The sequence below is a fragment of the Myotis daubentonii genome, chromosome 13, assembly GCF_963259705.1.
Source record: "Myotis daubentonii chromosome 13, mMyoDau2.1, whole genome shotgun sequence".
NCBI lineage: Eukaryota > Metazoa > Chordata > Mammalia > Chiroptera > Vespertilionidae > Myotis > Myotis daubentonii.
Genome location: NC_081852.1, coordinates 6628070 through 6651971, shown reverse-complemented (window position 1 = coordinate 6651971; position 23902 = coordinate 6628070). Strand labels below are relative to the sequence as shown.

The 23902-nt window shown below is 50.7% G+C and overlaps 1 protein-coding gene across 6 annotated transcripts in view; it reads left to right on the top strand.

Moving 5' to 3' along the window:
* ARHGAP22 (Rho GTPase activating protein 22) overlaps window positions 1-23902 on the top strand; it is a 158678-nt gene that overhangs the window by 43580 nt on the left and 91196 nt on the right. For all 6 annotated transcript variants that reach the window (XM_059662076.1, XM_059662072.1, XM_059662074.1 and 3 more), the window contains exon 2: window positions 13369-13568. In XM_059662076.1, coding sequence (XP_059518059.1) covers window positions 13369-13568 — 200 coding nt within the window. The remainder of the gene's footprint in view (window positions 1-13368; window positions 13569-23902) is intronic.

Genomic DNA, 23902 nt, shown 5'->3' with positions numbered 1-23902 from the left:
TCTGTTAGCTCTCCAAACCTCAGCTTGCACATCTGCAAGAGCCAATGTGGTAACACCGCGAGGGGCATTCAGTCCGGTTTATAGCATGTGTGTCTAGCCCTCGGTGAATAGAAATTATCACCGTTATTACTGTCATTCAACACCCCCCTGAGGCTTCCCACGTGCCAGGCACTGGTCTGTACCACCGCTCCCCTGGGCCCATTCTCTGCCCACACTCCAGAGTGCGCACCGGACTCCTCCGCACACATCCCTTGGGGCGAGAGCCTGCAGAAAGCCAGCGTGGGCGAGCTGGGCTCCCTGCACTGTCCTTCCCCTCCTCTCTGACCGCTGTCCTGCCCCTCCGCTCCCCTCCTCCACATACCAATCACTGGCCCCTCTTTCTAAATGTCTCAGAGTGGTCCCTGATCTCCACCCTCCCAGAGATGCACCGCCCTCCACCCTCTGCCTCTCTCCCCCTGGCTTGGTCTCCTCAGCTCCCCCAGGTCCCCCACAGCCTGGCTTGCGTGCAAGTATCCCAGGCTGCCGAGGCTCCTGAATAATCTGCAGGCCCTGGGCCTTCAGAACTGATAGCCTGGGCCAACCCCAGATTCCAAATACAGGATTGCTCCAAATAAGCGCACTTGTAAACACACTTGCAGACATATACACAATCGTGCATACACGCCACACTCTCACACACACACACACACTCTCTCTCACACACACTCATGCACACACACTCATGCACACACACTCACACACACTCATACACACACTCATGCACACACACACTCATGCACACACACTCTCACACACACTCATGAACACACACACTCTCACACACACTCATGCACACACACTCACACTCATGCATGCACACTCACACACACTCATGCACACACACACTCTCACACACACTCACGCACACACACACTCACGCACACACACACTCATGCACACAGAATTCGCTGGAGGGAGCTGGGTCTCCTGTCTCCATGGCCCCCAATGGTGGGAAGAGGTGGCTACACACACTGTACAGACGACCCTATTATGTTCCCGGCCGTTATTCATGCTCCTCTAATGGTGACATTGGAGTGAAAAGAAAGGGGCTCCTTTCAGTGGGGAGACTCTGGGAGGCCGCATGGAGGTGGTGATGCTGGACCCACACCTCCAGGGGAAGGTAGGGCTTGGACTGCGAGGGGGAGCGGCAGGGCTTTATGATGAGACGTTGTCAGGTGTGACTAGAACCAGGACAGCGATTACCAGAATCACCTGGGCTGCTTCCAAATCCAGGCCCCAGGCCCTTCCCCGCAGGTTCTGATTCAGCAGATCTGACAGCAGCGTGTCTAAGGCCGCCGGAGGGTGTGATACTGACAGCTCCGCAGCCACGAGGGGTGTGTGGTTAAGCCAGGCGCCGTCCCTTGAAGGAATCGTGGCGGCCAGGCTGGGAGTGGACTTGCTCTGCACAGAGTTGGTAAATGCCACATACTGTTGAGAAAAGAAGGAAAATGGCTGATCCGTGTTCAGTAAGATTTCCTTGGCAGCTGCACGCCTTTTGGAGGCTCTGGGGAGGCGGGGAGGGCAGGAATCTCCGTGGGTTCAGTAAAAGGATGGAATAGGAGGCGAGGGCGGAGAGGATCTTCGGACACTGACTGGGTGTAGGGCCTGAAAGAGGGATTTGTCGAAGCCCCTCCCAGCTGTCAGGCTGTTGGTTGTGAGCCCTCAGCCAGGGGTGGGGAGCGCATTTGGGAGAGAGGAGTGGGCATTGAATTTGGACATGGGCTTCCGTGATCTGGAACCATCCATATGAAGATGTCCGCAGATGGCTGGACAGGGGAGTCTGAAGCGCTGGAGAAAGACCTGGGCAGAAATAAAGATGTGGCAGTCGAGGGAGCAGCAGCAGGCAGAGGCAGCAGCAGGCCTTTCGGGGGCACAGAGGCGGTGGGGCCAGAGCAGGCCGGAGGCGGCTAGAGCCCTGAAACGCAGGCCAGGCCCTGAGCCCGCACAGCACGGTGGAAGAGCTTTGAGAAGAGGCGAGGAACCGTGTCTGAGCACCAAGGAGTCTCTGAGCTGAGAACCAGAGCCAGACCGTTGGGTTTGACCAGAGCAGCTTCAGGAGGAGAGAAACCTCCAAATTTGAGGGGTGGATGGAGACTGAGGGGTGGGGGGGGTGGAGAAGGAGGGACTGGGAGAGCCGGCCACTATATCCCCAGCGATGCTTGTCAGTGAGGGGAGCTGACAGCCTCCGCCTGACACGTGCTGATTTGGCCCAGAGATAGCACAGGCCAGCTCCTCCCCTGACCCCACAGCGCCCGCCTCCCCTGGCCCAGCCCGGTGCCCCCCTCGCAGGCGCCTGCAGCGGATCTGCACCCGCGGGAGCTCTGAAGCCTCTGTTTGCCCACGTGGCCTGTGGTTCTCGCATCTCTGTGAGGTTGCTCTCTGTGATTTATTCCCCCACGACCCACAAGCCGCATACCTCGTTCATTTGGCCCGAGTTAGCCTTTGAGTTTGACATGCTTGCTCCAGGAGCACACGACCCCTGGCTCCGCACCACACCGGCGGAGGTCTGCGGCCTGGAAGGCAGGAGGGGGTGAAGGCAGGAACCTGCTTGTGAGCAGAGGAGCCTCAGCTGTAAGTGCCTTTCGCCCGCCTCCCTGGCGAGCGTGCCCTGGGGGCTCCTGGCCTCCAGCAGCTCTCAGCTCTGGAGCCTTAGGCTGTCAGAGCTGTCTGACCTGAAGCCTTGGCTTGCTGTTTCCAGAACGGGGTAAGTTGACTCAGGAAAAGCCGAGGACAGGACAGTGGTTTAGCACATCATAAGGCTTCTTTTTCTTTGAAGACACTCGGTGGGGCTTGTAAGTAGCCTGTGTAACGGACCAGCTGGGGGGAACCCGGGCAGGTTTGGCAGCACAGTACCCGCAGGACATGCTTCCCTGGCAGGAGCCAGGGTCCTCTCCTCCAGGGGCCGGTGGCAGGAGGGGCGGGCAGGGGGTGCTCCCATCTGCTGAAGCCGACACTGGCTGCAGCTCGCCGCCTGAGGCTGGCCCAGCCTGCTTGCCCAAAGGCCCCCCTTGCCTGCTCCCTCCACACCTGCAGCCCTCGGGAGGGTGGTGCCCAGGGTGTGGGGAACAGGGCCAAAATGTCACCCCTCCTTTGTCTTGCCACCATGAGGAATCTGAGGGCCAGTCACGCCCATGGTTACTTATTTATTTATTTGTTGCCCGTGCGTGCTGCGCACCTGCTCTCTGCCAGTCCAAGCATCCAGGGTCCTGTGCTCTGAGGTTCTGGCTTCCTGAACAGACACACTGGACAGAGAGCACCTCTGCAGAGTCACCCAGAGCAGGCCGAGGGCTCCCCGGCACTCCTCACTGTTAGGGTGCATTACCAAGCCACCCAGCTCTCATTGTGCCGGTCCCCCCAGGGTGCTCAGACGTTTGGAAGGAAGCGCAGGTACATTCCTGGTCCTGCTAGCGCTCTGGTCTTGTCAAATGAGACAGCGTTAGGCCCTGTCGTAATAGAAGACAGGAGCCAGAACCAGGGTTGTGGTGCTAGAACATTCCGTGAAGCCCCTCCATCCCTGCAGTCCTCAGGAGGGAGTGGGAAGGATGGAGGTTCTAAGCCCCCGTGCGGATTCCTGGAGAAGCGGCAGAGGAGATGGAGAGCAGACAGTGCAGGACCGAGCCAGCCCACTGCTTCCGGGATTTGACCAGAGCAAACCACAAGGCCCAGCTTTCTGCAAAGGCTCATGCTAATCTCAGCCAACTGAAGCTTAGGACACCCGGCGACTTAATTTTACAGTAGATTCTGGGCCCATTAAGGGAATTTTAGAGATAAGGGTTCTGAAACTCAGAGAAGAAAACAGTAACCAAGGGGACACACCTGTCCCCTCTGCCCCTGGTCCTTTGTCAGACTCCACCCTCGTCTCATCATCATGTCCAGGTCCACAGAACCCAGCCCTGCCCAGGCCCTGGGAAGGGAGCCCAGCCTGTCTGTGGGTCCAGCCCCGCCCCAGCCCCTGCACAGCTTGAGGGAGGAGAGCAGGTACAGCCCTAGGAGCTGAGGTCCCTCCTGATGCCCGTGGGTCCCGCCGGGCACAAACCCCGTCTGCCTGCCAACCGCTCAGCCCGCCTCCCCCGACCAGGCATTTCTCCCTCCAGGGCTGGCCGCCCAGACTGCACAGAGCAGGCGGCAGACACAGACACGGCGCTGTGGACCCCGGACAGGACGGGAGCTCTCCAGAGCTGTGGAGAGACCCTGGGAAGGGCCGCGGACTTACAGGCCCCTAGCTGCTCCCGCCTCGCCCAGCCTTTGCCAGCAGGGGCAATAGTCAACTGGGCACAAGAGCACCAGTCTCGGTACCGTCAGGGAGGCCAGTGCGCAGCCGCGCCGGCTGTGTAGGAATCCATAGCAGGGTGAGCTAGAGGGTGACTGCCGGTTCACACCGACTAGTTGTGGTGAGCATTTGAACCACGCCATTGCGTGTTGGTGGCTGTGGACAAGGGGCACGGTGTAGCTTGTGGTGCAACGTAGCTTCACACCATGCTTAGAAGGAGCGTGTAAGGGCCCTATAGGGCCAAGAGCCATGAGGTCTGTCTGTCCTGCATCGTGAGCCCACGGCTGGGAGCCCACCTTCAGGAACAGTTCTTCATTATCATAATTGCCATTGCCATGGTAACCCATTCCTGGGTGCCTGGTACAGGCCAAGCGCTCTGCCAGGCATGCCATCTGCCCTCCTCCGCTCGCCCTGCAGGCTCAGCTATTGTCCTTCCACATGGACCCAGCTTATTGAACAACTGACTGAGGCAGAGAGTTCACCATGCGGGCAGCGATCCAGAAACCAGCCTGTCCTTCTCCAGCTGAACCCATTGTCACTTTAAATCACTAGCATTGGAACGAATTGCAGTGCCCAGTGATAGGCCACTCACAGGACAGTAAACGGCCATAGAAGTAAAGGCAGGGAGGACACTTCCATCTGACACACATCGACATGCTGGGGAGCAAACGTGCCATTGGCCAGTAAATGCGGGAACCAGTAAGGTTCGCCCAGATGCAGGACGGTCAGGTTCTGGGCGCCGCTCCCGGAAGGAGGAGCTGGGCCCTGCCACCAGGCGTCACTCCCTGATTGCCTCCCCTCAGTCTCTGGGCAAAACCGCTGCCCTCAGCCATCACCCACCATCTTCAGTTAAGCAGGGGGAGCCTAGAAACAACCACTTCCCCTCTGGGTCAAAGCACAGCTGATAGAGGCTGGGACATTCAGCAGCCAGATTCAAGGCAGGGCCTGCAGCACCTTACACGGTCTGACTTGCTTGGCTGGTGGTGCCCGAGGGGCAGTCACAGCTGCGGGGGATCCGGGCAGAAGAGATGGGGCCTCCTCAGTCCCGGTTATCAGTGAGGCCACCTCTCCCAGAGCAGGCCCACAGGACGGCCTCCCAATATTTTGCTCATGTAAAAGTGTCAGATTTGCAATAGTGTCCCAGCCACTGACACTAAAAGCAAGCTGGCAACCACCAGACGAGAGTGTCCTCGGGACCGGCCAGTGTTACATTCATGTCATGTGAAGAAGCAGACAGACCTGAGAAGGAGGGTGAGCCCGATGGCCTGTGATGTTGGATAGCATGACTTGCATCCGTTCCCTCCACACGCATGGAATAAGATGTCTGTCCTCTCCTCCCCACCCTCAGTCTGCTGGGGCAGGAGGGCCACCACACAGACCGGCCAGCTGTGGACACGTGTGCTGGGAGGGAGGGAGCGACGTCTGGAGGAGATTCAGAAGGTTCTGTGGAGTGTGACCTTGAGGATGCGTAGGAGCCTACTGCGCAGCCGGAGCCAGCAGCTGAGTGGCGCAGAGATGGGAGGAGGGTCCAAGCTGGTGGGACAGCGCGGGCAGAGGGTGGCCCAGATGGAGGGAGCTGCAGCCACGTGTGTAAGAGGAGAAGCTTACACACACACACACACACACACACACACACACACACACACACAGAGTGACAGGCACAGTGCATGACTGGGTGGCAGGGACCATGTGTTCCAATCAGAAGTGAGGATCCGTGGTGTAAAAATACAAATGTGATTAATTAGGACTCGGGTTTGTCCCTCTGAAGCCCAGGAGGCCCCTTTTAGGGGCCCTGCAGCAATATCCTTGGTACCGGCCAGAAAGAGTAGAGGAACTTCCTCCGAGACAAAGGAGAGGGCGGGAGGGTGCAGGGAGAGACAGGTGCAAGCACTGGGGCATCACCGTGAGGCCTCTATCAGCCCCGGCAGAGTGCTGGTCAGTGGGGTCAGCTGGAAGAAGAGGGAGCCTGCGGGGTAGATGGGATCTGAGGAGAGAAGGCCCTGCCCTGCCCGGAGCCACAAAGGGCTGGAGCAGAGGCCGCCGCCCAGGCCGCCCTTCCAGGATGGGCCCATGGAAGCAGCGCGGTGGCTTTGGGCACTGGGCGAGGGTACTCAGGTCTGGTGCCTCCAGGTGGTTGCCAAGCAGAAGCCAGGGAGGGGCTCTGTGAGGCCACCTCCCTTGGGGCCCGAGTGACAGGAGCCCTGCCAGGATGTAAGATCCAGCAGGACCCAGACTTCTATGTTTTTTTAAGTAATTTTTGTATTTTATGTATTTATTTATATCCCTACCTAAGGATATGCTTGTTGATTTTATTTTATTTCATTATTTTAAAACTAGGGGCCCGGTGCACAAAATTCGTGCACTGGGTGTGTGTGGGGGGGGGGAGTGTCCCTCAGCCCAGCCTGCCCCCTCTCACATACTGGGATCCCTCAGGCGTTGACCCCCATCACCCTCCAATCGCAGGATTGGCCCCTTGCCCAGGCCTGACGCCTCTGACAGAGGTGTCAGGCCTGGGCAGGGGACCCTCATTTCCCCCCATCACTGGTTCTGCCCCCAGCCCAGGCCTAATGCCTCTGGCCCAGGCGTCAGGCCTGGGCAGGGGACCCCCAGACCCCTCCGATTGCTGGCTCTGCCCCTTGCCCAGGCCTGATGCCTCAGCCAGAGGTGTAAGGCTTGGACAGGGGACCCCCATCTCCCCCCAATCACTGGCTCTGACCCCCACCCAGGCCTGAGGCCTCTGGCCCAGGAATCATGCCTGGGCAGGGGACCCCCATCTCCCTCTGATCGCTTGCTCCACCCCTACTTCCTGCTATCACTGGCCAGGGCGGAAAAGGCACCTGATTCTCTGATCATGACTGGGGGCAGGGCAAAGGCTCTTAGCTCCCCCCTGGGTTTCTGATCACTGTCAGTGGCAGGGGTCTTCTTCCTGCTTTCCCTTTCGCCTCCCTGCATTGTGCCTACATATGCAAATTAACTGCCATCTTGTTGGCAGTTAATTTGCATATAGCCCTGATTAGCCAATGAAAAGGGTAGTGCCGTACGCCAATTACCATTTTTCTCTTTTATTAGTGTAGATTAATCTTAGAGAGAGGAAGAAAGGGAAGGAGGGAGGGAGGGAAGGAGGGAGGGAGGGAGGGAAAGTGAGAGAGAGAAACATTGATGTGAGAGAAACATCGATTGGCTGCCTCCTGCAAGTGTCCCAACCGAGGGTCAAAATGCAACCTGGGTATTTGCGCTGACAAGAATGGAACCTGCCACCTTTGGTGTACTGGATGACTTAGATTCTCAAATAAAAAATGTCAAAAGCCAACACAATAGCTGGTGTGAATGAATCAAAATTATACCTATTATTTTTGTCAGATTAGCAAGAATATATATATTTTGGTATGCTGTAGAATTTTAGTAATTAGCTCATGTGTACCATGAGATGAAAAAGGTTAAAAATCTGATATAGGGTAATGCTGGCCTCATAGAATGAGTTTGGAAGCCTTCCTTCCTCTTGAATTTTTTGGAATAGTTTGAGAAGAATGGGTGTTTGTTCTTTGAATGTCTGGTAAAATTAACCTGTGAAGCCATTTGGTCTAGGACTTTGGTTTGCTGGCATTTTTTTATTACTGATTTGATTTTATTAATAGTTATTGTCTATTCAGATTTTTCTGTTTCTTCCTGATTTAGTCTTGGAAAATGATATGTTTCTATGAATTTATTTGTTTTTCCCCAGTTGTCCAATGTGTTGGCATATGTTGTTCATAGTATTTTGTGATAATCCTTTGTGTTTCTATGGTGTCAGTTGTTACTTATCTTTCATTTTTTTATTTCATTTATATAGACCATCTTTTTTTTTCTCAATGATTCCAGCTAAAGGTTTATCAATTTTGTTTAGCTTTTCAAAGAACCCACTCTTGATTTCATTGATTTTTTTATATCAGTTTTTTTAGACTCTATTTTGTTTATTTTCTCTCTGATCTTTATTATTTCCTTCCATCTATTAACTTTGGGCGTTGTTTGATGTTCTTTTTTAGTTCCTTTCGGTGTCAGGTTAGAATGTTTATTTGAGATGTTTTGTTTATTTGTTTTTTGAAATAGGCCTATATTGCTATAAATTTCCCTCTAGAACTATTTTGTCTGTGTCCCATAGATTGTGGGTCATTGTGTTTTCATTTTTATTGTCTTTTGGTTTCTTCCTTGATATTGTCATTAACTTGTTCATTGTTAGTGGCATGTTATTTAGCCTCCATGTGTTTGTGCGTTTTTTAGATTTCTTTTTGTAACTAATTTTTAGCTTCATACCATCTTGATTGGATAAGATTCTTGATATGATTTTAATCTTCTTGAATTTATTGAAACTTGTTTTGTGGCCTAACTTGTGGTCTATCCTGGCAAATGTTCCATGTGCACTTAAAAAAATGTATATCCTACTGCCTTTGTGTAAAAAGTCCTAAAAATATCAATTATAAGACCATCTGGTCTAATTATTATTTAAGGTCACTGCTTACTTGTTGATTTTCTATCTGGATGATCTGTCCATTGATTTCTTGGGTTGTTAAAGTCCTCTAGTATGACTGTGTTACTGTTGCTCTCTTCTCTATGTCCACCAAGATTTGCTTTTATATTTAGGTGCTCCTATGTTGGGTGCTAGACATTTATGAGAGTTTAACCTCTTGTTGGATTTATCCCTTTCTATGAAATTATATATATATATATATATATATATATATATATATATATATATATATTGATTTCAGAGAGGAAAGGAGAGGGAGAGAGAGCCATAAACATCAATGGTGAGAGAGAATCATTGACTGACTGCCTCCTGCACACCCCCCACTGGGAATCAAGCCTGCAACCCAGGCATGTGCCCTGACTGAGAACTGAACCATGATCTCCTGGTTCATAGGTCTACACTCAACCACTGAGCCATGCCAGCTGGGTGAAATGTCCTTCTCTGTCTCTTCCTACAGCCCTTGTTTTAAAGTCTATTTTGTCTGATATAAGTATGGCTACCTTGGCATTCTTTTCTGTTTTCATTTGCATGAAATATCTTTTTCTATCCCTTTACTTTCAGTCTGTGTGTGTCTTTTGATCTAAAGTGAGTATCTTATAGGCAGCATATGTATGGGTCTTTGTTTAATCCATTCATCCACCCTATTTTTTTATTGGAGCCTTTAGTCTATTTAAATTATTGATAGGTATGTAGTTATTGCCATTTTATTAATATTAATAGTTTCTGTTGTTTTTGTAGTTCTCTGTTTCTTTCTTATTCTCCTGCTGTCTTATATGTTGACGACTTTCTATAGTGTGGTGTTTGGGTTCCTTTCTCTTTATTTCTTCTATATCTCTTATAGAGTTTTCTTTGGGGCTTACCATGTGTTTCATATATGTCTATAGCAATCTATTTTAAGTGGATGGTCACTTAAGTATGAATATATTCTAAAATCATTGCAATTATTACTCACCCCCTCCACTTATTTCTGTGTGTGTGTGTGTGTGAATCCCTTAATTTATTGTTGTAATTACATGTGATCTTCCTATTTTTGTCTTTAACCCTTTGTACTTCTTTACAGTTGATTGATCCCCTGCTTTTACTAAGTGTTTGCCTTTGTCAGTGAGAATTTCTTTTCCTATATTCTCTTATTCATATTTCTGATCTTTTCTTTTCTTCTGAAAGAAGTCCCTTTACCATTTCTTGTAATACTGGTGTAATGGTGATAAACTCCTTTAGAACTACTTTAGCTTTTTCTTGTCTGGGAAGCTCTTTATCTCTCCTGCAGTTCTAACTGACAATATTTCTGGGTAGAGCAGTCTTAGTTATAGGTCTCTGCCTTTCATCACTTTGAATATTGTGTGCCATTTCCTCTGGCCTAGAAAGTTTCTGTTGAGAAATCAGCCGACAATCTTATGAGAGTTTGCTTGTAGGTAACTAACTGCTTTTTTCTTACTACTTTTAAGATTCCCTCTTTGGCCCTGTCCAGTGTTGCTCAGTTGGTTGGAGTATCATCCCCTGCACTGAAGCGTGATGGGTTCAATTCCTGGTCAGGGCACATACAGGAGGCAACTGATTGATGTTTCTCTCTCACATCAATGTTTTTTTTCTCTGTCTCCTTTCCTCTCTCTAAAATCAATTTTAAAAAAATTTAAAAACATATCCTCAGGTGAATATTTAAGAAATAAAAAGTTCTCTCTTTGTCTTTAACCTTTGGCCTTGTAATTATGATATATCTTGGTGTGATCCTCTTTGGGTTCATTTTTTTTTTTTTTTGGACTCTCAGCACTTTCTGGACTTGTACATGTATTTCTTTCCCCAGGTTAGGTAAGTTTCTGATCATTATTTTCTCAAATAGGTTTTCAATCCTTTGCTCTTTCTGTCTCCCTTCTCTTTCTGGTACCATTATGGGGCAAATATTGGTGTTTTCCCAGTGGCCCTTTAAACTAGCCTCATTTTTTTTAATTCTTTTTTTTCTGTTCTGATTGGGTGTTTTCTGCTACTTTGTCTTCCAGATTATTCATTTGATCTTCTGCTTCATCTAATCTGATCTTAATTCCCTCTAACATATTATTCATTTCAGTTATTGTATTCTTTATTTCTGACTGACTCTTTTTTATGTTTTCTATCTCTACTTTTATCTTTCTTATCTCTTTTTAGCTGAAGTTCTCACAGTTCATCTACTCTTCCCCTAAGTTCATTGAGCTTTCTTGTAACCAGTGTTTTGAACTCCACATCTGGTAGATTTCTTATCTTCATTCTATTTAGTTCCTTTCCTGGAGTTTTGTCCTGGTTTGTTTGTTTGTTTGTTTGTTTCCATTTGAAACATGTTTCTTTGTCCCTTCATTTTGGCAGACTCCCTGTGTTTTTTACCATGTATTAAGTAGATATGCTATGTCTCTGATCTTGGCAGAGTGGCCTTATGTAGTAGGTGTCCTGTGGGATCCAGTGGTACAGTCTTTCTGGTCACCAGAGCTGGGTGCTTCAGGAGTGTCCCTTGTTGTAGTTGAGTCTTGATTACTGTTGGCATGTCAGTAGGCAGGAGTGACTGTCAGGCTAACTGTGAGGACTGGCCATGACTACAGTAGCAGAGTTGTGCAGAGGGCTGGTGCCGCAGAGCAGGAGTTGCTTTAGCAGGTTCTAGTGCCATCTGAGTCTGCCCCTCTTTGTGGAGCTGGTTGGGTGGTGCTCTGGTGTGGTCTGAAGCTGGCCACTAGATGTGCTGGTTCTGGAGCCTCTTACAAGGAGCTCCCGTGCAGGTCAAGATTAGCCACCATTTGTCCCCAGCTTGGGGCCATCTGGTAGGAGCTACAAAGAAATCTGTGGTTGGTTCCCATTGTGCTGGTCTTGGAGGCACTTGGAAGAGGCTATTCTGTCAACAGTCTGGTTGCCACTTAGTGCAGTGCTGGTCCCTTTGCTGGGCACCATGCTGAGAACTGAGGCCAGCTCCCACTTGTGCTGGATTCGTGGCCATTTAACTGAGACAGTGTTCCAAGCCACGCCTGGATGCTGCTTACGCCCTGCGTGGGGCCTGATGGGAGCTACAATGCAAGTTGAGAGCACCTGCCACTTGGGCTGGGCTTGGAGTCACTTAGCAAGAGTCATAGAGCACACCAGTGCCAGCTGCTGCTTGTTTGGGTTTTGTGGGCCTTTGAGAAATTTCAGGGAAGTCCACAGTGCAAGCTGAGGCAAGCTGTTTGTGAGGGAAAGCCACTGGAAGAGGCTTAGAAGAGCAGGTCACTTGGGTGAGGCCAAGGCTCAGGGAATCTCCAGGGCGCCCACCTGTACCTGCTGGCTGGGTGTCGGGGGAGAGCTCAACAAAACCCCTGCCCCTCCATCCCTCAACCTGAAGCTAGTCAATTTACTGTCCTCCTGTGTGTCCCTGGTGCTTTCAAACTGCTGCCCACATGCTGGAGCTCAGAGAAAGTGAGTTTGTGAGTGAGTCTGTGAGGTCCCTTTAAGACCTGCAGCACCTGGGTCTTCAACAGCCCTCCATCTCAGTTGGATGCAACCCCTGCTGGTTTTTATAGCCAGATATTATGGGGACTCCTCTTCCTGGCACCAGAGGCCTGGTCTGGGGGCCTGGTGTGAGACTGGGACCTCTCGTTCCTCGGGGGTGAATTCTGCAGATGAGATCCCCTCCCAATTTTTAATCCCCACACTGTAGTATGGGACCTGCCATTCCATGTCTCCGCCTCTGCCCTTCTTGACCGTCTCCATGTGGCTTCTTCTTTTTTTATTATATTTTTAATCCTCTCCCAAGGACATGCTTTTATCAATTTTTTTTTTTTTGAGAGAGAGAAACATTGATGTGAGAGTGAAACATCGATCGATCGGTTGCCTCCCACATGGGCCCAGCCAGTGACTGGACCTGGGTGTGTGCCCTGACCAAGAACTGAGCCTGCCACCTTGTGGTGTACAGGACGACGCTCCAACCAACTGAGCCGCACCAGCCAGGGCTGCGATTTTTTAATATCCTTGGTCTGGCTGGTCTTCAGGTGGCTCACAATGGTAGGTGTTGCATAATTCAGTTGTGATTTTGACATGGTTGTGGGAGAAGGCAAGTACACATCTACCCATTTCACCATCTTGACCAGAAATCTCATGCCTCTTATTTCACTGCTTAACTGCAGCACCTGGAACAATGAATGGCATACAGTAGGTACTCAATAAATAGTTGCTGAGTGAGTAAATGAATGAACCGTTGAACAAGTGGAAGGATGGATATGTGGACCCATGGGTGGGTGTGTGGGTGCATGGACAGGTGCATGGGACAGATGTATGGATAGATGAAGAAACCTGGGGAAATAGAGAACGTAGGACCGCAGAGATGTAGCAGAAACTAACCCGGCAGGCAAGCTGTGCACCTGCCTCAGGGAGGTAACCTTGGGATGTTGCTGCTGAGGGCTCCAGCCCGTGTCCCTCTGAAGCCGAGCAGGAAATGGGCCAAGTGTGGTCACGCCCTGGAGCCCTGAGCTCCATGTCCCGGCCACAGGGCAGCTGGGTGCCAGGGTGGGGCAAGGACTGAAACAGGCTTGCATCCTGCTCACTCACTTGGTGTGCTCTTGGCTTGCAGCCCGCTCCAAAAGCCTGGTGATGGGGGAGCCGAGCCGGAGCCCCGGGCAGCCCCCCGGCCCACGCGGGGGCGGCCCCGTGCTGAAGGCGGGCTGGCTGAGGAAGCAGCGGGGCATCATGAAGAACTGGCAGCAGCGCTGGTTTGTGCTGCGCGGGGACCAGCTTTCCTACTACAAGGACAAAGACGAGGCCAAGCCCCAGGTGAGCGAGCGGGCATGCTCCATGCCGGGCACAGGCCGCGGTGGGGCTCCTGGGAGGGTTGACCACGCCCAGGAGAGGGGGGGCAGCGACCCTCCTGTCAGGACCTGCACCCCGCCGGCCCCCAAGCCCCCACTTTCGCTCAGAGTGACACTCCAGCTGGACTCCCGGTGTTCAACCGCAGCCCCGCGCCCCGGGCGGCACGGCCGTTTCACTGAGACCCGCGGCTGCAGTGTCCTGCCCTTGCCGACAGCAGCGTGCACGGCTGCAGGAGCAAGTCCTGTCTGTGTTCTTCTTGACTTTGTGTTTCCAAGAAGACACAGGCGCCCACATTTTACTACTTGTGATGTCCAGGGAAATGGGCACCCACCCCAACCTGCCCTCCACCTGAGAGGCAGCTCCGGGAAAGCCTCTGTCAGGCCCCTGCCAGGCAGTGGCTCTTGTGTTTTCCGCCAGAACCGTAAGACCCACCGGGCTAGCAGTGCCTTCCCCAGTGGCACTCATTCACTCCTCAGAGCAACTCTTCGCTCCACCGCCCAGCAGCCCAGTTGTTGGATCGCATACAGGTCACAGTGAAGGGCTGCCACCCGAGGCCACCAGGCCTGCAGGGCTCGCCATCCAGTCCTCATTATGGGACTCAGAGAGAGAATGGACATCTGGGGAGACCCTGATTTCTCTGGGGTGAATGGGGAAGGGAATGTAAGGGACTCGTCCCGAAGGATGCCCCTAGTCAGGGCTCCAGGCTGGAAAGGAAAGGGAGAGCCTATATGGAGCTGGCAGTCAGAGCCGTGGTGGCGGGAGCCTGCAGGCCTCTTGGCAGCTGGCACTGTGTGGGTGGGTCTGGGAGGCAGGGGGTGCTCAGTGATGGGCAGGTGGGAGGAGGCACCTGGGCGCACCCTCCTTCACCCTCTTTGCCTCTCCAGTACACCAGCCAGCAGGGAAGTGTGACTTGGGCTAGCAGGCCTTTAACACGTCCCCAACCCTCGAGGTTCTCCCTTGAAAAGATGGGGGTGGGGGAGCAGGCCTGCCTCAGAGCCTTGGGTGCGTGACTAGCTGCTCACTAATCTTTGTTAGTCTTCGCTGTCTTCACTGTGTATTCTAATGGTTAGCCTCTGTGTATGGAAAGGAATGCTGGCTTCCATTCATGAGAGTGACAGCACGCTTATCTTTTTAAATATATCCAACTGAAAACTAAAATGTGTTGCACATCAGTATGAATATAGGTGATGCGCTGAACTATACACTTAACATGGTTAAAATGGAAAATTATGTCATGTGTGCTTGGCCACAGTAAAAAGTGAGACAGCTTAAGGAAAATTTTTACAAAAATTATAGTAGAGATAAGAGGTGGGTATGACAAAAATCAGGAAGGCAGATCTGAACTAAGTTTAGGGAACCCTGGTCCTGTGTAGCCTCTTTGTTCTGTAGGAAATGAAAACAAGTCCCAGGGAGGCTGATAGAACAAATAGGACTTTACAGTCAGAGAGGCCTGGCTGGTTTGGCTCAGTGGATAGAGCTTTGGCCGGCAGACTGAAGGGTCACAGGTTCGATTCCTGTCAGGCCACATGCAGACTCAATCCCCAGTAGGGGATGTGCAGGAGGCAGCCAGTCAATGACTCTCTCATCATTGATGTTTCTATCTCTCTCTCTCCCTTCCTCTGTGAAATCAATAAAAATATATATGTTTTTTAAAGAGTCAGAGAGATCTGAATTTGTATGACTTGGGACAAATCACTTAACTTCTTTTTACTTTGGTTTTATTATTGCTAAAGTGGAGACATCATTACCAGTGTCACAGAGATCACTAAGGATTATACTGTAAACAGTAGAGGCATAGTGCACAAAATTCATGCATGGAGGGGGGTGTCCCTCAGCCCAGCCTGTACCCTCTTGCAATCCGGGACCCCTCGGGTAGGGTCCCTAGGCCTGGCCAGCAATCAGGGCCTATCGGGGCTTTCCTTCTCACAGCTACCGGCAGCTGGCCCCGCCCCTGCCGCTGCCACTGCTTGCCATCTGTGTGGAGCTATCCTCCTCCCCTGCCACAGGTCGCCTCCCTCTGCAGACGACAGGCGTGGGGTGTGGTCACTTGGCTGGCCTGAGCCTCCCTCTGCGGGGCAATTGTGGGGCGATGGCAGGCCCCCTGACCAATCAAATTGCACAAGCCCTGGCTTGCCTGGCGCCAGTGCGTGTCATAGCATGGTCGTCCAGAAGGTCGTCCAGAAGGTCATTCTGCTGTTCAGTTGTTTGGTCGATTTGCATATTACACTTTTATTATTAAGGATATGTGTGGGCGAGGGACAACCTTCCCTCTACCCTCAGGTTCTTCTGGCTGGTCTAATAATCAGTAGGCATGAGACAGATTAGCAAGAAAAAATAACCAAATTCAGTGCATACATATGGACAGGAGCCCCGCGCACATGAGAGGTTCTGAGACAGAAAGGAGGCCTGCGGCACATGGACACCCTGAGCTGGGGGTGAGGGAACCACCTCAGGGCTTTCCGGGGCCCATGCAGGGTGCTGAGAAGAGCAGATGCTTCCTAAGTAAAAGCTGGCCTGCCACGCAGGTGGGTCAAAGTTATTGCTGAGCATCTCTTACGGGCAAGGCCCTAATTCAGTTCTTCCAGGCAGGTGAGGGGGGGCAGAAGCTTCTCCTGAGCCTGAGGCTAACATGGCTGTCAGCTCTAAACAATTGTGTGCACAGAGGCGCATGTCGGGGCGACGTGTTCTGGACCCACACAGCATCTCCAAGCACTAATCCTGGCACCCGGGGTCCTCAAGTCTGGGTGCTCTCCCGCTCCCTGTGCCCCTCCTTTGTTTGGCTTTCCTCCCTTCCCCTGGCCCTGCCCTGGGCCTGCTCCCCAGGGTGGGCACCACACCTCTGGCTCGCCCACCACCGTTTTCCTCTGACCTCGGCTCTCCGTGTTGAAGGTCAGCCTGGGCCCTCAGCGGCGTCTTGGCTTTCCTGGCTGGCCTATCACTCTGATGACATATCACTCATGACTGTAACCAATGTCGGGGTTCCCTGCCCCTCAGAGCCCTGCCTGTGACCCTCCTCTCTGCCCCTCTCCCAGCCTGCTCACGGTGCCATCGCCTGAGAACTGCCCGTGGTGCCGGGCGCACTGAGCCCACCCAGCCTGCACAGGACCCGCCACCGGCTGCCCCGCACCCTCATGCAGCTCTGAGCGGTTCTCTCCCGGCAGACGTGACTCATTTAGCTCAGACAGTAGGACCGCACACTCGCCTGCCTGCTGGCAAAGTAGCCCACAGATTTCTATGTAATTGCATGAGCTACACGTAATGGGCTAATTCTCCATGTCTGGTTCCTGGAACAGTGTGCCCTGTTCACTGTTTACGGGGACAGAGAGCCCAGGCAGTGAGCCCTCCGGCAGGCGGCTATCATCTGTTGGGCAGACATAATTGCCCGAATACACTGGACGCTGCCCAGAGCACATGCCACTCGATGAGGATCACTCTCAGTGCACGTTCCTGCTCTCTCTCAGCCTGTGCCTTCCCCCTCCCCCTCTCCGGAGGGTCAGCGGGCACAGGGTGCATAGATGGGAGGAGAGGAAGGGGCTCGCACATGCTCAGAGGGAGGATGCGGCAAAGGTGCTTTAAAGCAGAGCCTGCAAGCGTGCCCTGTCCCTCCAGCTCTTCCCAGTACGTGTCCCTGGCAGTTTCCACAGACAGACTCAGCGTCGATCAGAGATTCCAAACTTTTTCATCTCAGTGGTTTTAACTTCTGTTTGGAATGTCTCCCGGGCCATGAAAACCCTGGCCACATTCTGGTTAAACGGCCTGGTCGGCTTCCACTGATGCAGACTCACAAATGCATCCAGGTACCCTAGCTCTCTGCATGTGGCTTTCTCAGCTTCAAATAGAAACAGAATAGAATAGAAATGAAAAGTATAAATTCCAAAACATAAGATGGAAAAAATGTAATAAATTAAATGTGACCAGTTCAACAATGGGCAGAAATAGAGGAAAGGAAAATAAAGAGAGAGAAAGGCAAATAGAACATGAAAAATAAGTAAATCAGATAGCAAGGACTCGGTACAAACATATCAGTTTTCATAATAAATGTGACTAGGTCAGAGTCATCTGTTTCTTAAAAGATTGAAAGTGGAAAATTGGCTTTAAAAAGGAGAGAGCAAGCCCTGGCTGGTAGGTAGCTCAGTTGGTTACAACATTGTTCTGATACACCAAGGTTGCAGGTTCAATCCCCAGTCAGGGCACATGCAAGAATCAACCAATCCTATATAATAAAAGGCTAATATGCAAATCGACCGAACGGTGGAATGACTGGTTGCTATGATGTGCACTGGCCACCAGGGAGCAGATGCTCAATGCTGGAGCTGCCCCCTGGTGGTCAGTGCAGAGTGCTGCTCAGCAGAACCCTGAGCAGGGCTCATGGCTGGAGAGCACAGCGGTGGTGTCAGGAGCCTCTCCCACCTCTGCAGCAGTGCTAAGGATGTCCAACTGACAGCTTAGGCCTGCTCTCTATGAGGGCTCACAGACTGCAAGAGGGCAAAGGCTAGGCTGAGGGACCCTCCCCTCCTCCCCCCCAGTGCACAAATTTCATGCACTGGGCCTCTAGTGAATACATAAATAAGTTGAACAACAAGTGGAGCTCTCTCTCTCTCACACACACACACACACACACACCTTCCTTCCTTCTCTCCCTTCCTTTTTCTCTAAAAATCAATACTTTTTTTAAAAAGGAGAAAGCAATAAACAAAAAGGTTTAAAAACAAAACAATGGGGAAAAGATAAGCCAGAAATTTGAGCAAAAAGAAAGTAGGTTTAGCAACATTGAAATCAAATAAAAATAGAGTTCAAAGTGATAAGAACAAAAGGAAACAATGAGAAATATTTCAAAATAAGATAAGTAGCAACCTACCAAGAAAATAGAGCAGCCGTGAACTTGTATGCTCTTAATACATAGCTTTAAAGGATTTACAAACAAAGAAAAACAATAGCCAAAGTTCTCCATCTTTTTCAAAATATTTTTTTAAATAAAATGAAATCATGGAGACACATTCACTGACAATAGGACAATAGTGCAAATGAAAGAAAGGCTTAGAAATTAAGAACAAAATGGCAGTGAGTGAGGGTGTGTGTGCCAGAGAGAGGGAGAAATCTATTCAGGTGAAGCAGAACACACACCATCAGAGCTTCCTTCATTTATAAGAAAATCAAAACTTAAATTCAAACTTCTGGTGGAGAATGACAGGCTTAAACCCCGAACCTCCAGGGAAGAGTACATGCTTGAAGGCAGCAGCCCTGGTGGGAGGGATGGAGGGCAACGCTGAGCAGCGGGGAGCTGGGAACAGGTGCGCAGAGGTCACTGATCCTCAGACCCCACAGAAGTTCCCAGCCAGCACTGAGAGCACCCACCTGTCTGCTCTGGGAACAGCACTCCCAGCAAAGACTCGGCCATGGCAGGACCAGGGAACCCTTGAAATGAGGGCAAAGGAGAACCTACAAACAGGAGAACTGGTTGGAAGTCAGTTTAAAAACAATTTGAGGAAACCACACTGTTACCACTCCACTATGGAAAATGTTACCACTCCATTATGGAAAACAGTATGGAGTTTCCTCAAGAAATTAAATATGGAACTGCCATTTGACCCAATGATCCCACTTCTAGGAATATATCCTAAGAAACCCGAAACACCAATCAGAAAGGATATATGCACACCTATGTTCATAGCAGCACAAGTTACAATAGCAAGATCTGGAAACAGCCCAGGTGCCCATGAGTAGATGAGTGGATAAAAAAGCTGTGGTACATTTACACCATGGAATACTCTGCAGCAGTAAAGAAAAAGGACCTCTTACCCTTTGAGACAGCCTGGAGGGACTGGAGAGTGTTATGCTGAGTGAAATAAGTCAGTCAGAGAAAGACAAGTATCACATGATCTCACCCATATGTGGAATCTAATGAACAAAATAAAGCCAGTGACAGAGAAGCATGAAACAGACGGATGAATCTCAGAGGGAAGGCGGGGATGGAGGTCAGGTGGAGAGGGATTAAGGAGGGAATTACATATGCATATATGAATAGCCCATGGACACAGACAATAGTGTGGTGAAGGCTTGGGAGGGGTGAGTGCGGGGTGGAGAGGGTCAATGGGGGGAAAAGGCAGGGACATCTGTAATAGTTTCTACAATAAAGATAATTTTTTTAAAAAAAGCAATTTAACCCCAGACGTCCTGACCAACCTAATACACAGCTGTGACCGCCCCCCCGCCCCCCCGACACCCCCAGGTTTGACGCTGGGGTTATTCTCTGGCTCCATCCCCGTTTGCTCCAGGCCCCAGCGTCTGGAACCTTCAGGAAGGAAATGAAGAATTTTCACTAGAGAGTCTAACAGGCCAAGGAAAAACAAACTACACGGGCAGCAGGGTCCCCAGTGGAACAGCCAGGCCTGCGTGTGCCCGCCTCTGGGCACGCAGCGTGCACTCAGCGGCTGGAGACCCCTTCCCTGGAGCAGCTCCAGGTCACTGGACATTTAAGAAATGAATCTCAGAGGAGGACGACACAAACGCAGGAGGGAGAGAAAGCAAGTTGGAGGCAATGGAAACTCTGCAGGCGAGAAAGCCAACTGTGACATCTCCATGGAGAGACTATGAAATGGACACTCAGAAAACAGCAGCTCCCAGCCCTCAGAAATGAGACACTGTTAGGGTGGCCGAAGGAGGAACGCACAAGGCCAAAGGGGGTGAAGAATTATGAATTTATAGGTCATCTGGATACCAGATGGGCTGAGCCCCCAAGTGGCACCAGCCCCCAAAGATGGGGAGTCAGGTTTTGAAAGGACTCTGGGTGGGCTTTTTCTGGGTGGAGACTTCTCTGTGCAGGTCTGGATTCCAGGAAACTCTGGAGGGGAGACAGAATTGTCTTAGCAAATGGGATGTGGACTAAGCAAATGGAATGTCCATTGTGAAGTGGCCTAAAGGTCTGTTCCCAGGGAGGGAGTGTCGAGTCAATTCTTTGATCAGACCTAACAGTTGCCTAATCAGACACAAAAACTCAAGGGGTTGGGTGAAAAGCTTGATACAACCTCCTGGACAGAGAGTAAGAGAGGAAAGGAGGAGAACCCAAAGTGTGAACAGAGGGAGTCCCAGACAGAGGGAAGAGAGGAAGCCTGGGCAATTCGCTTCCATAGGTTAAGCTCCCGCTGGGATGGTAGAGGAGGGACCCCCACAAACTCCCAGAGGTTCAGGAAGTCGGGGCAGGGGTTGGGGCAGCGGCAGGGCAGGGAAAACAGATTCTCAACTTTCCCTTCTGGGAGTTCCATAGATAATGCCTGAAATTTTAAATCAAGACACAGTAATGCAAGTATATTATCTATATATATATATAAAAGCCTAAGCAACAAAAAAACCAAACAACTGGTTGCTATGATGCACACTGACCACCAGGGGGCAGACGCTCAGTGCAGGAGCTGCCCCCTGGTGATCAGTGCACTCCCACAGCAGGCAGGCCAACCTCCCATGGTCCCTCCCCCTGATGGCCAGCCAACTTCCTGCAGCCCCCCCCCACCCCCCCCCCCCCCCCGCCAGTAGCCCCTCCTTCAATCGACCCTGATCACCTGATCACCGGCCAAGTCGAGAAACCCCACCCATGTACAAATTTGTGCAGGCCTCTAGTTTAGAAATAAGCATAAGAAAAGGAGAAAAGCAGCACCTAAAAGCTGAAAGTGGTGGGGGAGGAGCTGCGGCCTAGAGCAGGCCTCCAGCTGCCGTTTCAGTCCTCAGCCTGCGTTTGGGATATAACTTAAACTACAAAAGTGAAATAAAAGGAAACCATTTATTTTTGGATTTCCAGAGTACTCCTACAACAAACCAATGCCTTAGGTAGGGCTGAGGGGAGGCCATGGAGAGTGAGGAGGTCAAACCTGAGCTGTGTCTGTATTATTTTATTCTCACACCAAGACTGTATTCACTGAAGTCCATATTTTAAAATAGTTTTAATTTAAATAAGAAAAGAAAACCTAAAACCAAAAAAGGGAATGCAACAGGTACACAGCCCTAGAGAGTTCTTCAGGTACCAGCCAGGGGCGGGGGCAGGAGCCTCAGAGCACGGCCACCTTGGCGGGCAGGGCGCCCAGGTGCTGGGAACTGATGGCGCCAAGATGGGAGTCATGCCCCAGCAGCAGGGGAGGCGTGGAGAGGGCCAGGCTGGAGGAAGGAAGACCGGTCAGGTGGGGCTGTGGCCCAGGACCCCAGCGCCTGCTGGAGGCAGGGCGGGGCCTCCGGAGCGGCAGGAGAGAACAGCCTGGGAGGGGACAGCTGCCACCTGCAGGAGCCAGTCTTCCATCCATGCCGGCGAGGGCAGCAGGGCTGGTTAGACGCCCCAGGAGAGCGGGCGGGGCTCTGTTCTGATTTTTCCGGGAGAATAGTGATGGTCAGCGCAGCCGTGGGAAGGGAGATTGATTTAAAGTTTGATTTAATTTAGACTAAAAGCTTGGGATTGGGAGGAGGAAAGGCAAGATGGATGGGGAAGCAGATGCACCTCTAGGAGGGAACATTAATACTGGACAATCACAAACAGGAGAGGCCATCTGACCCGGGAGCCGAAGGTCACGCCGAATGTGCGCGAGCGGCCAGCCCTTTTCTGGAAAGGAATCAGGCCTAGGGTAACGGGTCGGCTACCATAGCGCTGGAGTCTGAAATAAGTGTTGGGACTGCCAGCAAGCAGCCCCTGGCTCTGCTGCCTCACACCCACCGCAGAGGCAGCGTGGGCTGTGTGAGACTGCCCGCCACGGCCCCCTGCGGCACTCTCTGGGGCAGAGTTGAATGCTGCCAGGGGTCAGGGTCCACCGCGCCCCGCAGATGCCCTTTGACATCTAGACCTCATACATTCCACTCAGCTGGAACTGACTTAGCAAATACTAAGTTGTAAGCTGTCACTCAAACCAGCCAAAAAGTCATCATTCATTATAAATTATTATTGCTTTTGTAGATATTGCCTCTATTATTTTCTAACATTTAGTTTAATGTCTGTTCTCCATTCTAAACAGTAAGCTTCATTCAGGTGGGCCCCCATCTGTCTTATCATTTCTCTTCTCCCACTTTCTGGCAGGGCCTGACACATATGTGATGCTACATGAATGAATGAATGAATGAATGAATGAATGAATGAATGAATGAATGAATACGGACTCAGCCTTGTGTTAGATCCTTAGGGGAAAATGTTTCATTGTTTTTGTAAAGTGCCTGATGGTTGGCAAGGAGCTCACTGGACTGCCTTCCTCTGTAGAATGTGAGGTCATTGGGTCAGGATTTCATCTGTCTTGTTTGCTTCTGTGTCCTCAGGCCTGACATGTAGGAGAAGCTCAGTAGATACTTGTTGAATACATGGCACAGTTTCCTTCGAGCCTCGCAGAGAGCTCCCAAGGGCAGATGCAATTCACTTCTGTTGTGCAGATGGGAAAGTGACACCCAGGAGGGTGGATGGAAGCTTGCAACTGTCATCCCATCAATAGCTCTGAGAATGCTCATCTCTGCTTTCTCTGCCAATGTTATATATTAGCAGCCCTTTTAAATTAAGAATCCTATGACAGGCTTATTGACCATTTGTATTTCTTCTGTTTATTTCTTATTCATAATTTTAAATCCATTTTTCTATTGGGTTTTCTGTCTTTTATTTTAATAATACATTTTACTTAACCCAACATATCCAAATGTTACCATTTCAATACGTAAGCAATATAAAATTATTGAGATACATCTTTAAAAATATTTAGTCTTTGGAATCCACTACAGCATATCTCAGTCTGGACATTAAATTTTCATCAAAACAAATCTAGAGACAGAGAAGCATCGATCAGATGCTCAAACCTCAGAGGGAAGGTAGGGGAGGGTGGGGGGAAGGGGAAGAGATCAACCGAAGGACTTGTATGCATGCAGATAAGCATAAGCGATGGACGCAGACAACAGTGGGTGAGGGTAAGGGCAGGACTGGGGGAGTGGGGGGCAGATAATGGGGGGATAAGGACACATTTGTAATACCTTAATCAATAAAGGAAAAAATTTTCATCAAAAATACTTGGTTTGTATTTGTATTTCATAAAATATACATTGGAGGAAGTAGATTCACATGCCCAAATTGTTCCAGTTATACTGTGATAGGCAGAATAATGGTCCCCACAGATGCCCATGTCCTGGGAACCTGTGAATGCTGCTATTCAAGAAGGGATGAAGGCTGCAGATGGGAAGGTGCTTAATCAGCTTAACTTATAAATAAATATCCTGGATTATCCAGGTGGGCCAAGTGTGAACACAAGATGCTAAATAGTGGAAAAGAGAGGCAGGAGAAGAAGTCAGAGTCA